Raw genomic sequence first — 23,432 nt, 5'->3', positions numbered from 1 at the left:
CCCGTGCTCCGCAACAAGAGAAGCCACCGCGATGAGAAGCCCGCGCACCGCAACGAAGAGGAGCCCCCGCTCACGGCAACTAGAGGAAGCCCGTGTGCAGCAACGCAGACCCAACCCAGCCAAAAATAAAAACAATTAAAAAAATAAATATTCCCCAACCGTAAGAGCCAGTGTGAGGATTCAACGGGATAATATGTTATGATACACTGAAGCTGCACTTCCTCTGAGCGGGGCTGGCTGTGCTGAGACTGCGTGCCTCCGGAAATTCTGCTCTGTCACTGCCTCACTCACTCAGTCTAGTCCCGGCCCTGCCTCTGTGCTCACAGAGCCCTCTAGAATAACATTAATAGGAACACCAAGTAATTAATATTCACAACACCTAACACAGCGGTCAAGAGCATAGGCTCTAGAGCCAAACTACCTGGATTCTTATCCTGGGTACATAGCTGTGTGGCCTCAGGCAAGTTACTTTACCTCCCTGTGCCTCAGTTTCCTAATCTATAGAATGCGGATAACGATGGCGTCTATCTCATAGGCTTGCTGGGAAGTTTAAATGCGATATGTGTAAAGCACGTTGAACAGTGCCTGGCACAGGGTGAGCCTGCTAGGGTGTTACTCCTCTGTGCTCACAGGACCCTCTAGTCATGATATTAGTAGTAGTACTAGCGTAATGCTCATTGCAAGCTCCTTGAGATTCTGCATCGTCCCTTTTCTCTCTCTTTCTGGGCAGCGCCAGGCACAGCACGGAGCTGTGAGGTGTTAGCTATGATGACCCTCATGTGGCAGATGGGGAATCTGTGGTGCCCGCGGGGCCCGTGTAGTCGGCTCCTGCGCCTGCGGCTGCCCCGGGACTGGTGCTCACCTCCCCAGGCTGCAGCCTGCCTGCTGCTCTTACCTCACAGCCTTTGGCCATGGCGAAGCCCCCTCCCAGGAGAAGGATGATGTTCCAGGGCACCGTGTCCTGAGCCTTCTTCCACGTCAGCAAGGGCTCTGTCTCTGTGTTGGGAGCTGGGCAGAGAGAAGACACTTAGCCTGGGAGGGGACACCCTTCCCCTCCGGGCAGGGAGGAGACCCAACACACATTCAGGACAGTCAGCCGGAGGAGGGGATACCGGCCCCAGCAGCCCCATCTTGGTGGGGACACTCAGGGGTCTCCAGGAAGCCACAATCTGGCTCCAGCATCCGATCTGGGGCGTCTGCTCTACTCAGAATGCAGCTTGAGAATCTTCTGGAACTGGGCAGTCCACACGCAGAACATCCTTTAAATCTTGTAACAGCCCTTCTGGGTAAGTACTACTTTCACTCTCATTTACAAGAGAAAAGGCCCTCTTTGTAACTGAAGGTGTACAGAGAGGGAAAAAAGAGGAAGGAAATGCAGGAGAATAGAAACCAAGGGAATGTTTGGTCCACGGAAGTACAGGATGATTTGTATTTCTTCAAAAGCAGCCACGTCTGCAGTAGTTAGAACAAGGGGTCGGCAAATGTCTTCTGTAGCGAGTTGGAGAGTGACTAATTTAGGCTTTGCGGGCCACTGTTGCTGGAAGGCTGCCACGGTAGCATGAAAGCGCCACAGACAAAACGGACACACGTGGGTGTGGCAGTGTTTCCATGAAATTCTATCTACAGAGTGGGTGGCAGCCCGATTTGGCCCACGGGCTATAGTTTGTCATCCCTGAACTGAGAGCATCCTCCTGGACCCTGGCTCACTGTGTGCCCTTGAAACGTGACCTTGCCTCTAAGCCCCCATATCCTCAGCCAATACCTGACACAATAATAGTACCTTCCTCAGAGACCAATTGGGAAGATGACACGGGCCCATATATGCAAAGGGCTCAGCACAGGATGTGGCCCAGAGCAAGTCCTCGGTCATTTATTTCACAAGTGTATATTGGGGACCTACCATGTGTCAAGCACTCTTCTAGACACCGGCGATATGGGAGCGGCGAAAACAGAGAAAATCCCGCCCATTGGAAAACTTACATTCCAATAAGTAAGGCAGGTGATAAATCAATAAATGTATAATGTTGGGACATTTTATGTGCTATGAAGAAAAAGAAAATACAGGAAAGGGACAGAGTGACAAAGGAGGGGTGCTTTTATAGATGGTGTAGTCAGAGAAGGCTTCTCTGGAGATATCTGGAGGAAGAGCTTTTCGGGCAAAGAGGAAATGGAAGCTGTCATCATCCACATGGTGGTCACATCCTCCTCCTCCTCAACAACACCCTCCGCCTCCTCTTCCTCCTCCTCGCCATCCACATCACCATCGACAACACCAACTTCATCCTCAACATCATCGTCATCACCATCATCATTATCGTCAACCACAAGCACAGTGCCTGGCACATAGTAGGCAGAGTATCACTACTTGCTGAGTGACCATAAAGGGAGTTGCAAGTGCAACTCAGATCCATAGAAGAATGGAAGGCAGTGGGTAAGATGAGAAAAACCAAGGTTGGCTTGGATGTCTGGGTTCCACCTCCTGTCTCTTTTTAACTAGCTGTATGACCTTGATCAAGTCACTTTCTCTCCATGGAAACGGACTGACCACTCTCTAAGGCTGCCTGTAAGACATGGGTGTTGAGTACTAGAAAGTATCATTTCAGCCAAGTCTGCACGGGCCCACTGGCTGCCGAAGGATGGGCGGTGCGGATGGAATTCCCCCTCCCCACCCACTGGGCAACACTGAAAACTCCAGTTCAAAGAACCCTCAGCTGAGGCAGGATGCTACACTCCATGGGCCAGATCCAACCTAGAGATGTGTTTTAACACTACTGGATGGGCCCACGTAGTATTCGTTTTCCAGTGTTAGTTGCTGAAGTTTAAAATCAGGGAGATTTCATAAAATTCCAGATTCTTTGCTTCTCTGAAAAAATCAGCAAATCTGGCAAAACTAGTCGTGCTTTGCTACACGGTGACAGTCAGGGGAGACTGATTAACAGCTGCCCCCTTTATTTGGACATTGGCTTGGCTGTTTTCCACAGATCCCACCAGGCTCTGACACTGAAGGTCTTGCCAATTACAATCATCCTCTGCTGCTATTTTCCTTGTAATACAGAAACTGTCCTCTGTTTCAAAAATGTGAAAGGAGAGATGGACAGGGAGGGCCAAGTTTCACCAAACACATTCTCCTGCATCCAATCAGCAGCACAAAAAAATGTTATGTGGCGTTTGAGTTTGGACATGTCCTAGACAACTGCTAAAGCCAGGGGTGAAAAGTGACTAAGGGCCCCACTCACTTCCTAACTGTGAAAGCAAGGACCAGAGGGTATAGGAACTTTCTCAAGGTCACCCAGCAAATTGGTAAGAGAGCTGGGATTCCGCACATCTATGCCATAGTGCCTTCACCACAGTCCCAGCTGAGAGGAAGCTCTGGGCCTCATGAGCCCACCCACAGGCGACAGAACCATGGCTGGGCACTTGATCTAGAGCAGCCAGGCCACAGGTTGGCCAGGAAACTATGAGGCTACGAGGTGACACAGTAGGAAGCGATCTGCTTTTATAAGAACAAGCTGGACCAAGCAGTTTCTGACTCTCAGAAGCATCAGTAGGAAGTAGAGAGACAACTCGGTGAAGAGAAGTGATAACTGAAGATGCAAGAGCGGACAGAGAGAGAGGCCCGGGTGATATGGAGGCCTTGAGTGGGCTGAGTTCTGAGGAAGCAGAACGTGTGAGGAAATAGGTACTGTGAGGGAGAGGGCGCTACCCCACAAGGGAACAGAAGTTACAATGAAGTAGGAACTAGGATGAAGCAGAAGCCACCAAGACGCCAAAACTCAGAGGCAGTAGAAACTCTGAACAGACCAAGAAATGATACCGAGACTGGATGGTGAGGAAAGCCGGCTGGCCACAAGACAGAGAAGCAGAGAGGAAGAGAATAACTGAATCTTGTTCAGTGGCAGAGCCTCAGGGGCCACAGCCTAAGTCCCCTCGGACCCAGGGCTAGCCTCCTCGAGGTCCAGCTCTGCTACAGGAACTGTCTGTGCGTCCCTGGGAAATCGGCTCCCTACCGGTCCGTATGCCGTACTGCACACACACAAAACCCCACTCCTCCTTGAAACTGGAGCTGTCCTGTGTAATACGCTATTTTTTTCCAACAATAGAAGATAGTTGGATTCCGACCCCCTAGTTCCTGACTCCTGGTCCAGAGCTCATCCCACTGTCCCAGATGGAGATGGGCCAGTCACAGCCTCTGTCACAGGTGGCAGGTGTTGGCACCTTCTTCTGCAGACACCGGCTAGAAATCCGGTGGGGTCACAGATTGGTGATCTGAAGGCCAGCTTACAGGCAGTTTGGTGTGGAGGGCTCTGTGATTCCCTGAGGCTGAATTTGAACGCCTATAGCCAGTTTTGCCTCAGTTCCCCCACCACTTGCTATCCGTTTAAACCCAGCTTGAGGTTTTCATCTCTGGGCCCTTAGGCAACTGACTTGCAACTCCTGCTGTGGGCCGGCCCAGAGTTTTTCTGGGCAAAGTCGAGGCTACTGTATAGGTACTTATATGACTAAAGAAAATAGTAGTAGATGTCCGCAAACCCCTTATTGAAGAAATTAAAAACATTTTATTTGTGGACACAAATTTGAATTTCATGCCATGTTCACGAGTCATGAAATATTTTTCTTTTGATTCTTTTCAACCATTTTAAGAACGTGAAAGCCATTTATTCTTAGCTCACAGGCTGTATAAAAACAGCCAGCCAGCTGGATTTGGCCCATGGACTATAATTGCTAATCCCTGCCCTGGACTGTCACCTCTGGCAGCACTGAGTACCCAGACATGGTAAATGCTCAGACAGGGAAAGGGAAGAAGCAGCATCACGTGATGATTAGTACAATAGGGCTGTCAGCCCCAGGAGGGCCCCGCCTTCAGGCCACTGATTACCATGCTCCAGGCCACCGACACCCCAGCCTTGCCCACCTTACCTTTAAAGTCAAACCACCACTTGAGAGATGGCTTTTGGGATGGGAAGAAGAACAAGATGGTGACAATGGACACGCCAGTGACAGCATCAGAAATAAACCTACAATGACAAGGCCCCAAAGCATGTGACCCTGGGCATCTCAGCAGGCCAAGGTTTGGCAGATTTGCAAATGAGGATTTGTCGAAGGGAATTAGGCCCACTGTGAAGGGGACATTGTTGGAGGCCACCGGATTCTGTTCTGCACTGCAATCAGCAGGGATGCAACCACCCATGGATGCAGAAGCTCTTTATCCACTGCTCCCTGGGGCATTTAGACTCTGCTTGAGCCAAACAAATGTTTATCCTCCCATTTCAAGGACCCTAGGAAGAGGGACTTGATCAAAGAGGGGAGAATCTGAGAGCCACAGAAGATTGGGGTCTGTGGTACCCCCATGCATCACCATAACCGGGGCTCCTGTAACAGTCCTGTATGTATTTGTTCAGCTCCTGCTTGCATTCCTCCTGGGATGGGCAGCTTAGTACATGGAGATGCAGCCCATTCACACCAGCAGAGCCCAGATGGAGCCCACCTCATAGCCCCTCAAAACCTCACTACCACCTTCCAAGGAGCCACAACATGTCCTCTGGAGACATTAAGCCCACAGAAGTCTCAGAAACAGCCCTTGAGGGCAGGCATCTTCCATTTCAGATGAGGAATCTGAGGCTCAAAGAGCAATAGCAACTTGCTCAGGGCCGGACCATAGTCTGTAGAGGAGATGGCCTTGAACTCAGATATATCTGGCTCCAAGTTCAATGAAGCACAGAGCCAAGTGCCAACAAAAGGGCTTTCAGCCCACATATTTGGGAATAAGAGTATTCAAACAGCCAAGAAACTGGAAAAGATGGTCAATATCACTGTAATAGAGAAATACAGATCAAAACACATGCTAACAGACAGGCAAAACGTGAAATGGGTGATAATATCTAATGAGGATGTTGAGAAACACATGCTGGCAATACATTTCAAAACTTTACATGTGAATACTCCTTAATCCAGTTGTTGTACCTCTAGGAATTTATCCTCAGGAAATAATTGGGCTCTTGTACACAGATTATGTACCGGGATGTTCATTATTGATAAGATTAGAAAAAATGGAGGATTTTTAGTAGGGACACGTTTAAATACATTGTGTATTACAATATATATAATGAAATACCCCTCAGCTGTTCAAAACAAGGATAAAAGATATTATCAATTGTTACATTTGACATGGAAATACAACCAAGTTACCTTGTAAATTAAAAAAAAAAGCAAGTTTTTATCTGCAGTATTGGACACGATCTAAAAAGGAATTGGTTAAAGAAATTAAGATGCGCCCATTCTATAGACTACAATGCACTGTTTAAAAAGAATGAAGTAGGTCAGAAGTAGCAAGTTGCCTATGATCGTATTACTGTGTTTTCCAATTTTTTGTTATATGTAAACATATATGTATGTGTATATGTATTAATATGGGTTGTGTGTGTGTATCTGAAATGTTATACACCAAACTGTTAATTGTGATAATCTCTGGGGAATGAAGGAAAACTAACTTTTACTTTTTCAATTTAGCATTGTTTGAGTTTTTTATAATGAGCATAATTTTGTGACTAAACAACAAAGAAAAAAGCAAATCACAAATACTATGTTTCATGTATATGTATAACTGAATCACTTTGCTGTACACCTGAAACTATCACAACATCGTTAATCAACTCTAATCCAATATACAATAAAAAGTTAAAAAAAACAACAAATACTATGTTTACTGTAATCACGTTTCTGTTTAAAAAATCCTTGTGTTTGCTAGGCTTCTTTTTAGTGAGTTTGCATGTGTTTTAAAATTAGTTGTATTGAGGTATAATTAACATGCCATAAAATGCACCCATTTTAAGGATATAGTTCAATGGGTTTTGACTAATGTATACGGTCCTGTAACCACCAATGCGATCAAGATGTAGAACAGTTCCCAGACAGGCATTTTTTAAGTCAGAAAAAAGACATACATCAGAACTGGAGACTGAGGTTCTAAGTGATTTTCACTATTGTTGGAATGTTTATAACACCAGTTTTCATTTGAAAAAAAACCCAAAGTACCTACATTTTGGAAAAATAAAAGAGTGGTAATAAGAGCCACTTCTTTTGGCTCCATGATATTATATTGTTTCTTCCTCATAAGAACGCTCATGAAATTGGAACGTATATCCCCCATTTTACCAGGGGTGGGGGGATCTGAGGCTCAGAGGGTGAAGTGTGTAGGGCTGCTCTATCCAGTATGGTCGCCATGAGCCACATGTGTCTAGTGGACACTTGAAATGTGACGAGACTAAATGTGGCAAGTGTAAAACACACATCAGATTTTGAAGATTTGGTGTGGAAAAAAGAAAGTAAAATAGCTCAACAATAATTTACTATATGGATTACATATTGGAATGATATAGTGTTAAATAAAATACCTTATTCAAATTAATTTCATCTTTTTAAAAAAAATTTTTTATGTGACTACCAAAAAATTTAAAATCACATTTGTGGTTCACATTACATCTCTATTGGATGGTGCTGATCAAAATCATCAGAGCTCGCCAAATCCAGAGGACGTACCTTCCATCTAATCGTGTTCTAACTCACACCAGAATTTGACACATTTGCCCACTCACTCTTTCCTTAAACACTCCCCTCTCTTGGCCTGCGCTAGTCCGTTGCTCCAGTGTTTCCCCCTACCTCGCTGACTGCTTCTCCATTTTCTCTAATGGGATCAATTCTCTACCCAGCTCCTAAAGGTTGGGGTTCCTCAGAGTCTTCTCTACGCTCCTATATGCTTTCCCTGGCTAAGCCCATCAATTCCTAGGGATTTAAATTGGAAATTTATATGGTGACCCCCAGATTTATATCTGCAACCTGACTCCTCTGAGCTTCAGGCTTGCGCATCCAACTACCCTTTGCAGTATTTGAAAGGCATTCTAGACTTGACACGTCTAAAACAACTCCAAAATGGAATTGTTGATAAGCCACCCCCAACCCCCTAAAGAAATGTTATTCTCCAACTACCCACCTATGCAGGTACTCCTTTCCCTCATGCCCCCAAATCCCACCCAGTAGCAAGTCCTATCATTTCCAACTTTGAAATATATTTTGTCCGCTCCATCTCCATTGCCACCACTTTCATTTAAGCCATCGAAGCTTTCGTCCTCAACCAGGTTCAGTAAACATCTCCTATAAAGGGCACACAATACGTAAACAGTCACAGACAATATGTAAATGAATAGGTGTGGCTGTGTTCCAATAAAACTTTATTTGTAGATACTGAAATTTGAATTTCATATAATGTTCATGTGCCACAAAATGTTATTTGTCTTTTGACTTTCCCCTAGCCACTTAAAAACATTTAAAAAAATTCAAAAACAAGCGGTGGACCAGATTTGGTCCATGAGCCTTGGTTTGACCACCGCTGGGATCATCTAGGTGGTGGTATAGCTCCTAACTGTTCTCCCCACCTATATTTTGCTCCCACTATCCATTCCCTAATAAATACAGCTAACATTTGATTGAGCTCTTTCTAGGTGCCATTCTAATCACTTGACATGTATTAACTCACTGCTCCTTAGAACAATTCAATGAGAATTGGACTATTTACAAAACCATTTTACAGATGAGAACGCTGAGGTACAGAGAGATTAAGTACCTTAAAACCCTCCAATAGCTTGCTACTGATCTCCCTTAAAAAAAAAACACAAAAATAAGAACAGGACCAAAACTCTTAGCATGTCCAACAAGACCCTTCATGGTCTGGTCCTCACCTGCCCTTCCAGTCACATGTCTGCCAATTTTCCTCCCTCCCACCAGGCCCTGGTTACACTGGGCTTCTTTCAGTTCTTCAAATGTTGATTTCCACCTCAGGCTTTTAGTGGATATTCCCAGTGTGTCTCTAATTTTTACTCTTCCTAAACTTTGGTTCTTTCCAGGGCTATCCAAAGTCAATGCCCCCCACTCCATTCTTTTATAGTATAACCCTCCCACTCCTTCTTTCATAGCACTCATTACAATTTGCAGTTATTTTGTTGTCTATTTGTTTTTATCTCTGTCCCCAGCTGCTGGCATAATGTTTAACACAAAATAGGTGCTCAATAAAAGTTGTTTGAGTGAATGAATGAATGAACGAACGACGTGCTCAGGGTTGCACAGTTTGTAAATGGCGGAGCTGGCATTCGAACCCAGTTCTGTCTGATTCCAAAGGCAAACCTCTTAACACATGAGACCCTAAATGTTTTATCATCCAAATCTAAACTCTTTTGAGGGCAAAAGAAGGAACTGTTAAAATTACATGGGATGAGAGGTGGAAACCTAGCCCAGTTCTCCCCAGCTGCACTGCCTCCTCAGCTCCGGCGGCCCAGCCCCGAGTCTTCCCTGTTGGACTCCATCCCATGGGTCCCCAGAGTCTCACCCAGGGGTGAAGAGGCTGGCCCAGCCAGGGATGAACTTCGGGTCCCGGGAGAAGAGGAGGATGGCGAATATGCAGAAAAGGATGAACACGGCCTGTTCAGCAAACCTGTGGCACAGAGATGCAGACACCGTGGTGACCGTGGGCTGTGGCCGGACCACAGCACAGGAAGCCCTCGGGCAGGGGCCCACTGGGTGTGACTGGGCCAGGACCTACCTCTGAAAGCTGGAAGTAGTTCACTCCCCAGGTGGTCCCGAGAGTGAAGGGAGTGGTGTCCCAGGTGTAAGTGATTCCTTTCCTGGGGCTCCCATGCTGCCCTAGGATCCTTCCTGAGCATCAGGCACCCCTCCCCACAAACCATTCATATCATTCCCGCTGGGAATTTCCCATAGTCCTAGGGACAATCCAGAGAGAAAAAGAAGTGAAACAGAGACAGAGTCAGAAAAGCAGAGAGAAAGGAAACTGACAGAAACAGAGAGGTAGGCAAAGAGAGAGGAACAGTCATACATACAGAGGGGACAGACACAGAGAGGGACAGACATGGAGACAGGGGTAGACAGAGGCAGAAAGAGAGAATCCCTAAATGTTGGAGCAAATATCTACCCAATGTGCCCATTTCACAGATCAGGGAGCAGGGCCCAGAGAGGGTTAGTGCCTTGCCCAAGGCTACACAAGAAATTAGTGGCAGAGTCAGACCTTGTGTGAAGACCTGTTAACTCTTAGTTATTTTCACTACGTGAGAAATATGTGCTAAACAAGGTTCTGGAAGCCACCCGAGGCAGCATCGGGTATTCCATGAACCAGGAAGGAAAGTGTGCATTAGGCGGGAAGGTGACAGGTTCCCCCTCCAAGTTCAACCTGAGAGGCTTACTGGTCCTCAGGGTATCTACCCCAGCGACAGGGCAAGAGCTGACTGTGTAAGTCATCTCCCTACCCTCCATCTCTAGGCTCCCAGGCCGTTGGTCCTGAAATCCCCTCGGGACTCAGTCTCCAAGGGGGTCAGGGATTAAGCCAGGAGGTAGCTCTCCTGAAAGTCTAGTATCTGGCTCTCTCCCCACCCTGAGAACCCCTGTGCCACGTACTTGATGGGCCCCAGGTTCTGGAATTCCTCCTGAATCATGGCTCGAGCCCTATTTTCTTCATCACTTCTGATCTCAGATTTCTTCTTCCTCCAGCCCCTGAAACAGAAAGTGGGGAGGTTAGGAGTGGCCACTGCAGTCTAACTAACGTCTCACCTACCCCCCCACCATCTGGCCAGGTCTCACTATCTCTGTTTTGTAGACTCTGCAACAGCCTGCTGAGCGGTCTGCCTGCCTCTATGTTCCCTTTCTAAAATCTGTTCTGCCCACCTATAGCCTGGATAGTCTCTTAAAAATGTGAATCTGATCATATGGCTCCCGGGCTTAAAATCCTTTAGGGGGTCAAACAGACTCATGAATAAACAGACAAACCAAGGAAATAAAATAGAAAGTCCAGAAATAGACAAAACCATAAATGGGAATTCAATCTATGATAAAGTTGGTATTCCAGCTTGGTGTAGAAAAGATGACCTATTCAGTCATTGATGTTAGACATATAGACCAATGGAATCGAATCGAGAGTCCAGAAATAAACCCACATTTCTATGGTCAATTGATTTTTGATAAGGGTACCAACACCATTCAATGGGGAAAGAATAGTCTTTCATCAAATGGTGTTAAGACAACTGGACAGCCACACGCAAAACTATGAACGTGGACCCCTACCTCATACCACATACAAAATTTAACTCAAAATGGATCAAAGGCCTAAATAGAAGAAGAGCTAGAACTGTAACGTTTTTTCGAAGAAAACATAAGGGTAAATTTTCATGGCTTCAGATTAGGCAAATATTTCTTAGACATGATACCAAAAGCACAAGCAACCAAAAATAGATAAATTGACTTCATTAAAATTAAAAATGTCTGTGTGTCAGTAAATGGTATCAGGACAACTGGATGGCCACCTGGAACAACAAAAAAAGTTGGATCCAAACCTGTACCCCAAGGTTGGATCCTTACACTGCACCCTAAGGATAAGCTCCAAATACATAAAAAATTTAAACATAAAAAATATTAAAATACTAGAAGAAAACATGGGATTATTCTTTTATAACTTCTATAATGGGAAGACCTTTCAACTGTAATTGAAAATTCAGAAGACACATAAGAAAATATTGATAAATTCATCTACATAAAATGTTTCTAAAAAATTCTGCATGGAAGAAAGCACTATAAGCAAAGTAAAAAATCAGGAAAAAATATTTGCAACTCATACTCAAAATAAGCACTAATCTTTCAATATAGAAAGAGTACTCAAAATCAATGAAACCAAGATCAACAATCAATTTTTTAAACGTACAAAGGATATAAACACACAGTTTAACAATTCACAGGAAAGGAAATACCAGGATCTCCCATGACTATATGAAAAGTTTTCATATTGCTCCTCAATATGAAAAGTTTCTCAAGATTACTTCTCAAATAAATGCAAATTATTTTTCTCTTATCAGATTGGCAAAAATCCACTTTGCTGCATGGAAACAGACACTCTCATACATTGAAAATGGGGGAACAAATTAGTGCAATTCCTGTGGAGAACGACTCGACAATATCTATTAAAATAAAGTGTTTATTCTCTGACCCAGAAATCCCTCCTATGGGGCTTCCCTGGTGGCGCAGTGGTTGAGAATCCGCCTGCCAATGCAGGGGAAACGGGTTTGAGCCCTGGTCCGGGAAGATCCCACAAGCCGCGGAGCAGCTAAGCCCGTGAGCCACAACTACTGAAGCCCACGCGCCTAGAGCCCGTGCTCCGCAACAAGAGAAGCCACCGCAATGAGAAGCCCGCGCACCGCAACGAAGAGTAGCCCCTGGTCGACGCAACTAGAGAAAAGCCCGCGCGGGGCAACAAAGACCCAACGCAGGCAAAAATAAATAAATTAATTAAAAAAAAAAAAGAAATCCCTCCTATGGAAATCTACCTTACAAAAATACCTGTTACTATACAAAATGGTATCTGTCAGGGAGACCAGTCACCAGAAAATGTATAGTAGCTGCTTGTATTTGCTTATGGAAACTCTGGAAGATTACCTGAGAAACCAATAAAAGTGGATACCTGTTTGGGGGGGATGTATTGGGTGACTGGGTAATCGGAGGCATGGTTAGGAAGAATTCTCACTGCATAACCTCTTTGTATTGTTTTTGATTTTTGAACCGTGTGTATGTGTTGCTTATCCAAATTAAACAAATAAATGCTTTTTTAAAAACTCACAACGGTTCTTTTTTGTGAAGATCCATGTCCCACAAGGCCCTCAGTGATCTAACCCAGGGTTTCTCAGTCTTGGAGCTCTTGACGATATTGGGGCAGGATCATTCTTTGTTGTGGGGTGGGATAATTCTTTGGTGTAGGGGGTTGACTTGTATATTGTAGAATGTTTCGCAGCATCTCTGGCCTCTACCCCATGGACCCCAGTAGTACTTCCTCGGCTGTGACAACCAAAATGTCTCCAGACGTTGCCAGAAGTCCCTGGGTCGGGGGGGAGGTGGGGGGAGGTCAAATCACGCCCAGTTGATCATTTTGCCTCATCGCCCACAGATCTCCCTCACACCCTGAACTCAGTCCCTTTAACCTTTTTTCATTTCCAGAAGACCCCTTGCTGCCTCTGGCCTGGGGGCCTTTGCACTCATTGTTCTATCTGCCCGGAATGCTCTTCATCAGCCCTATCTCCTTCTCTCCCTTTACTGCGTTAATCTATTCACTCTTCCTATTCCTGCTCAAAACGCACTTTCCCAAGGAAGCTCTCCTGCCCTCCCAGTAAGGTGAGAGCCCTCTGAGAGTGCACCCTCAGATCTCACCATCCATTTCCCTCCCAGCACTAATCACGACTGGTATTTCTGCTTTGATTAGTTGTTCACTCTCTGTCTCCCCCCACCTAGACTGCAAGCTCCCCAAGGGCAGGAATGCCTAGGCCTTGCCCAGGGGCTGCATCCTCAGCACCTGTGACAGCATCAGGCACGTAGCAGATGCTCGGTGGATACTTGCTGAGGGAAGGTGGTGCCACGGGATTGGCCGGAACCTTTCCTGCTACCCACCCAGAAACACCTCTCTCACTGGGTTTCCCTCCACCTTCATTTCCTTCATCACAGCCTCCTCCGAGACCAAGTATTGCAGATGTCCAAGGAACAGGCAGACAGGAGAAAGGGGCTCTGTTTCAGGCTCAGCACTGGGCAGTTTTCGCACTCTCCCTCATTTAGACTTTATTTTAGCTGTAGCTCATTATTATCCCCCATCTACAAGTGAAGAAATTAGAGAAGTAAAGGCTCAGGGAGGTGACAGAGTTGCTCAAGGTCATGCAGAACCATGATGCGAACTCTGGTTTATCTGAGTCCAATGTCTGGGCTTGCTTCTCTCGGCTAAGCTGGGCTTTGAACCCTGAGTTTCTGCTCTGAGGGATCAAGGAACACCACGATCAGAGCCTTTCTATTCTCAAGGTGTTTTCACATCTCTTTGATCCAGAGTAGCTCTTACTGGTCCTATTTTACAGATGAGAAAAATTAAGGCCCAGAGAGGTGAGGGGACTGAGTCAGAGAATGACATTATGACATGCCTGCTACCCCAGCCCTGAGCTGCAGCTCCTATTTTAGTACTCCCCAAACTCCAGGCATTCATAACCTACTTTCACAAACATTCCTATAGCTACATACTACGGGGCTCATGTTTCCTTAATATTTTCCTCCAACTAGACTCAGCAATTTTTTTTTTTTTTTTTTTTTTGTGCTACGCGGGCCTTTCACTATTGTGGCTTCTCCCGCTGCGGAGCACAGGCTCCGGACGCACAGGCTCAGTGGCCATGGCTCACGGGCCCAGCCGCTCCGCGGCATGTGGGATCTTCCCGGACTGGGGCACAAACCCGTGTCCCCTGCGTCGGCAGGCGGACTCTCAACCACTGCGCCACCAGGGAAGCCTGACTCAGCATTTTAAATAAAGAAATGTATTTAAATGGAAAACTTTCTATCGCTCCCATACATAGAAAACAAAAATCACTTGTCATACATAGAAAGTACCCACAAAAATAAAGACATGAAAGCAAAGCAAAGTGGCTAGATACCACTGCTGGCTTTAGTCTCTGGGCCTGAGGCTTGCTCTTTCTTTTTTAAAAGGCTAATTTGGAAAGGTTAGAGAGTTAAAGTTTTTCCTCACCCTACTGAGACTTTCTCCCCAGCATAAGCAGATCGATTCTACATGAGTCGATAAAGGAATATTTTTCTCACTGTCTGAGTCAATGTTATTTGATACCTTGTCCTCATGACCCCCCAGACTCTCTCCTGTACTGAGGCCCCATAAAATGGGAAATGCTACACATCTTCTCCTCTGATATGGGTGTGTACCTTACTTAAGTAACAACACTGTTAGTAATTACTGGTGAGCGACATTCACTGAGGGCCTGGGCTTAGCAGGCGAGTTCCCACACCACCTGTAATCCCCACATCCCTGGGAGGCGAGGAGGATTACAGGCACTACATCTGACATGAAACTGTAACGACTTAGGAAGGCCACTCGCTACTGAGCACAGTTCATCCCGCCGCAAAGCTCAGGTGAAACACCAGGGTACCTCAGGGTTATTCCTCCATACAGGAAGGAGATCCAGAGCCAGCCCACCAACAGGAACATCAGCATGAGAGGGAAGGCGAAGATGAACCAGGAGCCGAAATTCACCACGTCGCACTGTGGGAAGAAACTGGAGAAAAGAGGGAGGTGAGAGCCTGCTGAGGTCGGCCACGCCGATGGATGCACATATACTTACAGAGGAAAACTAAAGGAAGTATGCTAAATATTAACAGTGGGATTGAACGTCGTTCAAATTTTTTTTCCTGTATTTTCTGAGTGTTCTATAATGTGTCTATATCGTGCATGATCAGAATAAACTAATAAAATGTATTTGGGGAGCAAAGGCCAAGGAGAACATTCAGGGCAGCCATTTCCCTGTCTCCCCAGGTTCCCCGATGGGGATTCAGAACCCCACATTAACCCCATATTCCTTTCAAATACCCTCCTTCCTGACCAGAAGGTCCTAGCTTGTGCAGTTAAATGTTGTATATGATCTGCATGTAATTTGCGTGCACTTTACTCAAAATCCTTCATGTTTGATACTTTTACTTACAGCTCCAGCATTTTCCCCCTAATTTCTTTTCAAGTTGGAACAAAGCCTTGCTCACATCAGAGCAGACAGGCAGCCTAAAAACCCTCTGATAGCAAATGCCCTCCCATTCTCCCCAACCCCCAACTCGGGACCAGCCCCTGAGGTCCCCAGAGCCCACATCTTTCCTGTCCAGCCCCAGGGATGTGCTCCAGCAAGAACTAATACACAACACTCTGCTTTGTCCTCCCAGTCAACTGCCCCTTTGCTGGCACTTCCTGCTGATGGAGGAGACTAAAGGGTCAGCCCAGATCGTCCTTACATCTGAAGCAGGACCATCTTGGTTTCTGGTTTTCCAGTCTCACAGCCAAGTCTTGCTCAAAGAATGGAGACGAAAAGACACCGAAGGTTTGCAGTGGGCTGAAATCAATTGGGGAAATACTGATACCTGGCCCCCCTCCCATACCTCCTGAATCAGAATCTCTGCAACCGAGATCCCAGCATATTTTTTTCACCTTCCCTGGAGACTCTAAAATGCACCCATGGCTGAGAATCACCGTTTTTCATCATACTCTTAAAATCAAAGGATTTGAGAACCTGAGAATATGGTGCAGGGTTAAGGTTTTAAAATTGGTTCATGAGGTAAGACATGGGCGTACTTAAGTTTTCTCATGAAAATAACTTTGACTACCTGCAAGTATAGTACTGATTTATGTACACCAAGCCCACTCTCAGGAAGACCAACCCAACCAGCTCTCCCTCCATCATCCCAGTAAGCCCTTGATTCTTTGGTTGAATACCAGAAAAAGAAGCTGGCCAGCACATGTGGCCATGTTGAATATCAAATAATTTTGTTGCTGTTTGTCAAATGCTTACATTCATAGATTAAATGCATCTCCACTGCAATGAAATCTTAGAAACCCCACCTCTCAGAATCCTGGAATCTGAAAATACTTAGAATCTTAAAGGATTCTAAGGATTTTTTAAATCTTCAGACTAAGAGGTTTGGTATAATGGAATCAACGACAAGCCATCTTGTCGAATCCTTCTCTGATTCTCACGCCCTGACAGATGGCCACCCAGCCTCTGCTTGAACAGTTTCAGCGATGGGGAGATTTCACTTCTTGGCAGAATCCACTCCACTGCTGGCCCGTGTGGCTGGTTGCAAAGCTTCTCACGGCACATCACAGCCACACACCAACATCTCCCACCGGGGTTGGTTTTAGAAGCAGATGTCATATCGTGTCACCCCTCAGCTCTCAGCTCTCCTCTGACTCCCCATCTCACTTTTAGGAAGAGCTGCGTCCTTACAATTGTTGCCTTAGTCTGGCCTCTTCTTACCTTATCCCCTTCTGAACCCCAGCCTGGCTGGTCTTTGTGCTGTTCCCCAGGACAGCCCCACCTTTGCACAAGCTATTCCCTCTGTCTGGGATGCTCTTCCCTCCTGGGTCCACAAAGTTCACCCCCTCACTTCTAGGTCTCTGCTGAAATGTCACCATATCAGAGAGATCACACATCCATGACCAACCTACCTAAAACAGCATCACTCCTGTCACCTCTACTCCATTATCCTTCTTTATTTCATAGCTCGTCACACCAACATATTATATATTCTTTTGCTTTTTCCTGTATTGCCTGTCTCTCCCACCAGAATGGAAGTGCCCCAGAGTAAGGACTTTGCTGGGGTTTGTGCATCGCTGGGTCCCCAGAGCCTGGCCAATAGAAGACATTCAACAGACACCCCTGAATGTTGGATGAAGGAGGAGGAGAAGAGTAGAAAGAGGAGAAGAGTAGAAAGAGCAGAAACCCCAGTGCTGGGGGGCGGGGGGAACTGGCTTTTACCTCTTGAGCTGGCCAAGCAGGATGAGGTTGGGGGCCGTGCCCGTGAGGGTGGCGGTGCCCCCGATGCTGGCCGAGTAGGGGATGGAGATGAGGAAGCCCTTCCAGATGTCCCTGCGATATTCCTCCTCCTTCTTAGAGTTAGCCTGGAGATCCGTTGGAGCCTCCGCCTCCTCAGGACAGTCTTTGCTTTAAACAAAACCAAAGAGGAAGCCATTCAGAAGACACTCAGAATTCCTGGCCTTCTGGGGAAACACACTGCCCGGGATGGGAGAGTTAAGTGAACTTTCTAGAAGGCAACTGGCACAGGCTCCAAAAACCTCTAAAAATGTGCAACCCTTCAGCTTAAGTGTTCTACTCTAAGAAGTTGTCCTAAAGTAATAATTGGTATTAAACATAATTTAAATGGAAAACAACCTAAATATCCATCAAAAAGGGATTGGCTAAAAAAGATGATCCTCTTTCTGGATGGAATACCAATGCAGCTATTAAAAATGGTGATTTAGATGGGTGTTTATTAAAATGAAAGATGTCCATTATATAAAGTGAAAAGGTAGGTAACAGCACTACCTAGTTTTTTTATTTTAAAAATATGCACATATTTCATGAATATATGAATATTACGAAAAGTCTAGAATGGTATACACAAAGTTGTTTTGGTGCCTTTCTTGGGGACGGAATTATGGATTTTTTTCCTCTTTTACTTTTTATTTGTACTATCTGGGTTATTTTCCTGGTACAGTTGAGAAGTTTGGGGAAAAAATAAAATTAAGAATTGTTAATTATATGATTAAAAGATAATGATGTTGACACAAATTTATTGAGGTGAAAAGATGCCCACTACACTCCATTAAGTGAGATGATGCGTTATAAAGTGGCATATGTAGCGTGATCAATTTTTTTAAATAAAGAAATGCACTTATGTATATAGACAGATATCAAGAAACAGTCTAGAATCGTATTAACTGTTCTAATCTATCTTCGGGAGTGAGATACTGAGTACATTTTTCTTTTTGTTTAAGAGTTTTTTCTTTTTACTTGTGCAGTTATAAAATGTTTATAAGTGAATAAAACTAAGAATTGTCCCTGCGTAACAAATCAATTTCTTTTAAAGAATGAAAGATAGTTCAAATATCTTCAGGCCTTAATTACTAACATGAGGGGCCCCTTCTCCAGAGGGCAGTGGGGATGTGATCTGGGTCTGAAAGGAAGACAACGGCTGGAAGCAGCTGGAGACAGATGCCTTGGCCTGACTTTTCAGGGTGAGAGGCCTGGTCAGGAACCTGTGGCCTCCCTCAGACCTGGGGCCGCAACCAGACTGAGCCTCACAGGAGAATGAGAGAGGGAAAGGGCCCTCAGGCTCGTCTCGTTCACTCCCTTCCTCATTTGCACGGGAAACGGAGGCCCGGAGCGGGGCTGGGGACTGCATCCAGTGGACATGGAGTTCCAGAGAGGGGGGATCAGCTCTTTTCCAAAAGATTCAGCACAAGCTCTGCGTGGGCAGGTGGTTCCCAGGTTGCATGGTAGTGAGTAGCTGGGCCAACTATAGAACCCATATCTCAAAGCTGGACTCAAAGCCCCCAAACAAGGTGTCAGGAAGGAGCGCAGGCCATGGGACAAGATAAACTCATATAAAATCATGTCCCTCCTCTGCTAGAACCCTCCACCAGCTCCCATCTCATTCAAAGTCAAAGCTACATCAATGGCCGATGAGGTCCTACATGCTCTGTCCCTCTACCATTGTCTTCCTGCCACACAAGCAATCTCTCTGACCCCCACCTCCAGCCACACTGGCTTCCTGGCTGCTTTGAACTCTCAGGACTTTTGCACCTGCTGGCCCTTCTGCTGAGAACCCTCTTCCCACAGATCCTTCACCTCCCACAGCCGTTTGCTCAAGAATGACTTTTTTAGTGAGGCCTTCCCTGACCACCCATTTAAAAACTGCCCTTTACCCCAACCCCATCCCTAGCCTGCTTTCCTGCTTTGTTCTCCTGCATAGCATTCACCAACCTTCTGACACACTATGGATTTTACTTGTGTATTTGTTTCTCTGCAAGGGCAGGGTTTTTGTTTTCTGTTTGTTGCTGTATCCCTGACAGTCCCTGGCTCATCGTAAGCTCCCTATAAATATTTGTTGAATGAATGAAACAGACCTGACTGATGCCCAGCAATGCCTTGAACAAGTCACTTTACTTCCTGCTGTTTGTTTCATCACCATTAAATCGAGATAACAATGCCATTAATAACAAGCATTACCATCTGTGCATGGAAGGCCCAGAAACCTGCTTTAGCTACATGTTCTCATTTAATATCAAAACAGCCCTATAAGGTGGGTTCTGATATCATGTCCAGTTGGTAAGTGAAACTAACTGAGGTTCAGAGAGGTTAAGCGACTTGTCCAAATCACAGAGCCGGTAAGCGGCAAAGCCAGGCTTCGAAGCCAGGTCTGCGTGGTTCTAAGCACCCAGATCTTATCCACGCTGCCATATACAAAAGACACCAAAGACTAAATGTGCTGTCAATGTCAAGATACTTCCTAAGTCACACAAGTGCGAAGGGTGTCTCAGGATATTTTTGTCTTTGGAGCCGCTTGGCCTGGTACACCCTCTCCTCCGCAACTGTCGTGTGGCCTGTGCCTCCTGCTCTTCTGGTCCCTCCTTCCAGACCCTGCACCTCAGCAGACCTTTAGGGATTTAATGTGCTCCCCTGCCCTTCCCACATTTGCTTTTTTCAAGGAGGCTGGAGCCAAAGCTATAAATGGTGGAAACTTGAGCATTAGGTCATTTGGAGAAAAATTGGGGGGTAGGCGGAGGATTGCTTGGAGCATTGAATTCTTGTTCATCATCTCCTTGGATCAAGCACTGGCTCCTCTGTGAATTTCACCAGGAACTCACTCTTCTGTGCCGGCAATAAATTGCATCTCCGTGGGCACAGTATGCAGGCCGTTTTTCCGCACAGCAGCTAGGAGGAAAGAATACGATGTCCTTAGTGTGATGTAGTAAATGGGACAGGAGTGTCCCATTCTTGTGCAGTCAATCAAGAGTGCTTCCTCAGGTCCTGGCCTATACTAGTCATTGGATCCAAAAAAAAAAAAAAGATACTCAAAATTCCATCCTCCTGTCCCACCCATCCCTTTTTGGAGAGGGCTTCAGGCCCGTGGGCAGGGAGTTAGCTGCAAGGCTGCTTGACAACCCATACCTCAAGCCTAGGCTAACCTGAGCTGTCATTGTCAAAGGGATGTTTGGGAAAGACTAGCTCTGAGTGGTAATGGGTCAGCAATGGGATGGGTGACCCCAGTCTGCCATACATTCAAAAAGCATTTATTGAGCACCTACTGTGTACTATTGACTATGAGCTTGGGGTACACAGTGAATAATATAGGACAGTGTCCTTGCTCCCATGAAAGTTACATTCTAGAAAGGGAGACAGACAATAACCAAATAAAGAAAGCTTCAAGTTGTGATGAAAGTGACAGAGGAAATGAAACTGGGCAATGTGATGGAAAGTGATTGCAGCGTGGGGAGGAGGAGCAGGTGGACCACTGTGATCAGGTCAACAGAGAAGACAGATGAGCTGATGGCACTTGAGCTGAGACCTCAAGGATAAAAAGGAGCCAATCATCTGAAGAGTTGTGGGAAGAGGGGTGGGGGCAACAGGAACAGCAAGTGCAAAGGCCCTGAAGTGAGAGTGTGTCTGGTGTGTTGGGAAGCAGGAAGGAGATCAGTGGGGCTGGAGGGGCATGAAGGAGGAGGAGAGGTGGGAGAAGTGGCAGGAGTGAGGTGGCAGGAAGTGGTGTGGATCACACAGAGGTCTTGGGGCTCACAGTAAGGACTTTAGCTTCTCCTCTGAGCCAGATGGGAGTGGAGCCAGGGGAGTGTTTGAGCAGAGGAGAGTCAGGACAGGATCTGACTTTATTTTTAAAGAAGCCCTTGCTTGATAGGTCAGTCTCCCCACAGGAGCCTTGGAGTGTCGTGGAGACAACTGAAGGGATTAAAATTTTCTGCAGCTGAAACCATCACCAAGAGCAAAAGAATCCATCCCAGGGCATTGGAAGTGTGACTGGTAGCTGAACACATGGGTTCAGGGTTCAAGTCCTAGCTCCATCACTTGCTTTGCAACCTTAGATCAGTGTGGTTCCCACCTGGGGTCGATTCCGCCTCCAGGGGATATCGGACAATGTCTGGAGACATTTTTGGTTGTTGCAACTGGGATGGGGGGAGTTGGGGGTGCTACTGGTATCTAGTGGTCAGAGGTCAGGGATGCTGCTAAACATCTTACAGGACATAAGTCAGCCCCCACAAGAAAGAATTATCCTACCTAAAATGTCAAATAGTGCCAAAGTTAAGAAACTCTGGCTTAGATAAATCCCTTGATCTCCTTGAACATCGTTAATTCGTAAAATGGAAGTAATAATTCCCCTAGGGTTATGAAGAGGATTAAAGAGTTGACTTATTTGCTATAGACAGAATGTTTTCATCACACCCCAAATTCATATGTTGAAACCTAATCCCCAATGTGATGGTATTAATCCCCAAGGTGGAGTTTTGGGGAGGTGATTAGGTCATAAGGGAGGAGCCCTCATGAATGGGATTAGTGCCCTTATAAAAGAGACCCCACAGAGCTCCCTTCCCTTTTCCACCATGTGAGGACACAGTGAGAAGACGGCTGTCTACAAACCAGAAAAAGGCCCTCAACAGACACCGGATCTGCTGGCGCCTTGATCTTGTACTTCGCAGCCTCCAGAACTGGGAGAAATAAATACCCAGTCTCTGGTATTTTTGTCATAGCAACCTGAACAACTAAAACGTCATTTAAAGCAGGGATTAGCAAACTTATTCTGTAAAAGGCCAGTAGTAAATATGAAAAGCCATATGATCTCTGTTGTAACCACTCAAATCTGCCATGATATAATGAAAGCAGCCGTAGACAATACAGAAATGAGTAAGTGTGACTAAACATTTATTTTTGGATACTGAAACTGAATTTCATATAATCTTCACATGTCACAAAATATTCTTCTTCTTTTGATTTATCCAACCATTTAAAAACATAAAAACTATGCTTAGCTCACAGGCTGCATGAAAAACAGGCAGCAGGCTAGATTTGGTGGGCCCAAGTTTGCCAGCCCCTGATTTTAAAAATTTAACAGGAATCTGAGCACTAGCGGGAATTTAGAAAATGTGGGTTACTACTAAGAAAGAATAAAAGAGTGGTCCCTGAAGTCTGGAACTGGTCTGACCCAGATACAACACATCATTCTCTTGTTGGACCTAAATAATCTTACACATCACCGACTTCAGACAAAATCACTCTAAGGCTGATAAAATGAGTCAGAGCAAGGACACCTCAATCCCGTTGAAGTGCAAAGCCACTTGCCACCCACAAAATATCAAGCTTCCACTTCTCTTGCTAAATAAATGGTTACTTCTTGCCTAATCACAGAATCATCCCCAGTCTCTGACAGCACCCAATCTAGAGCAAACCCTGCTTCCTTAGCCCCCATCCCCGCCCCAAATGACCCAACCAAAGCCCAAATCCTATGAGGGGTGCTTTCTAGCACCCTCTGAGTAGACTGTAGTTGCCCGTGGTGTGTGCTCTCCCTCACTGCAGCAACGATAACAAACTCAACCTGTTTAACTCCAGATGTATTCCTGGGGGGCTTTGGCCACGTGGACTGGGTGGAAGGGTGTAGACTCCAGCCTCAGGTCTTTCCCTGTCTCACCAGGGGGCTTGGGGAAGTCCCTTCCCTGCTCCACTCTGGGCTGTTCTTTTCCTGCTGCTGAGGAGCAGGAAAAGAACAGCCCAGAGTACGAGGGAGCAGGATTCCCTGGTGGCTGACTGGGTCATTTTTACTGTGCCTGAGGCTGGCCCTGCTGACCACCAGCAGGGGGTCTGAAGGCTAAATGCAGATCAGCTCACCTTGGGCCATGCGGACAACGGCTTCAGGGCTCCCGTGATGGGAACACATGTCCACATGCAACACATGAGGCCGGAGGCCAGGGCACTGAAGCAGGAAGTGAAAGCCTGTTAATAGGACACTGATGCTGGTGGGCAAAGTCGCTCCCC

At 46.0% G+C, this 23,432-nt stretch overlaps 1 protein-coding gene across 2 annotated transcripts in view; it reads right to left on the bottom strand.

The window, feature by feature from the left end:
• Positions 1-23,432, bottom strand: part of SLC13A3 (solute carrier family 13 member 3) — a 93,641-nt gene that overhangs the window by 13,608 nt on the left and 56,601 nt on the right. The window contains exons 5-11 of one of the 2 annotated variants that reach the window (XM_028499070.2): positions 20,261-20,327; positions 17,370-17,555; positions 15,003-15,128; positions 10,456-10,551; positions 9,377-9,481; positions 4,918-5,015; positions 896-1,008 (exon numbers count right to left, since the gene is read on the bottom strand). In XM_028499070.2, the coding sequence (XP_028354871.1) occupies positions 896-1,008; positions 4,918-5,015; positions 9,377-9,481; positions 10,456-10,551; positions 15,003-15,128; positions 17,370-17,555; positions 20,261-20,327 (791 nt within the window). The remainder of the gene's footprint in view (positions 1-895; positions 1,009-4,917; positions 5,016-9,376; positions 9,482-10,455; positions 10,552-15,002; positions 15,129-17,369; positions 17,556-20,260; positions 20,328-23,432) is intronic. The other variant, XM_007115546.4, reaches the window with a different exon arrangement.

The sequence above is a fragment of the Physeter macrocephalus genome, chromosome 14 (assembly GCF_002837175.3).
Source record: "Physeter macrocephalus isolate SW-GA chromosome 14, ASM283717v5, whole genome shotgun sequence".
Taxonomy (NCBI): Eukaryota; Metazoa; Chordata; class Mammalia; order Artiodactyla; family Physeteridae; genus Physeter; species Physeter macrocephalus.
Note: the sequence above shows the minus strand (reverse complement) of the source record. Positions and strands in the feature narration are given on the sequence as shown.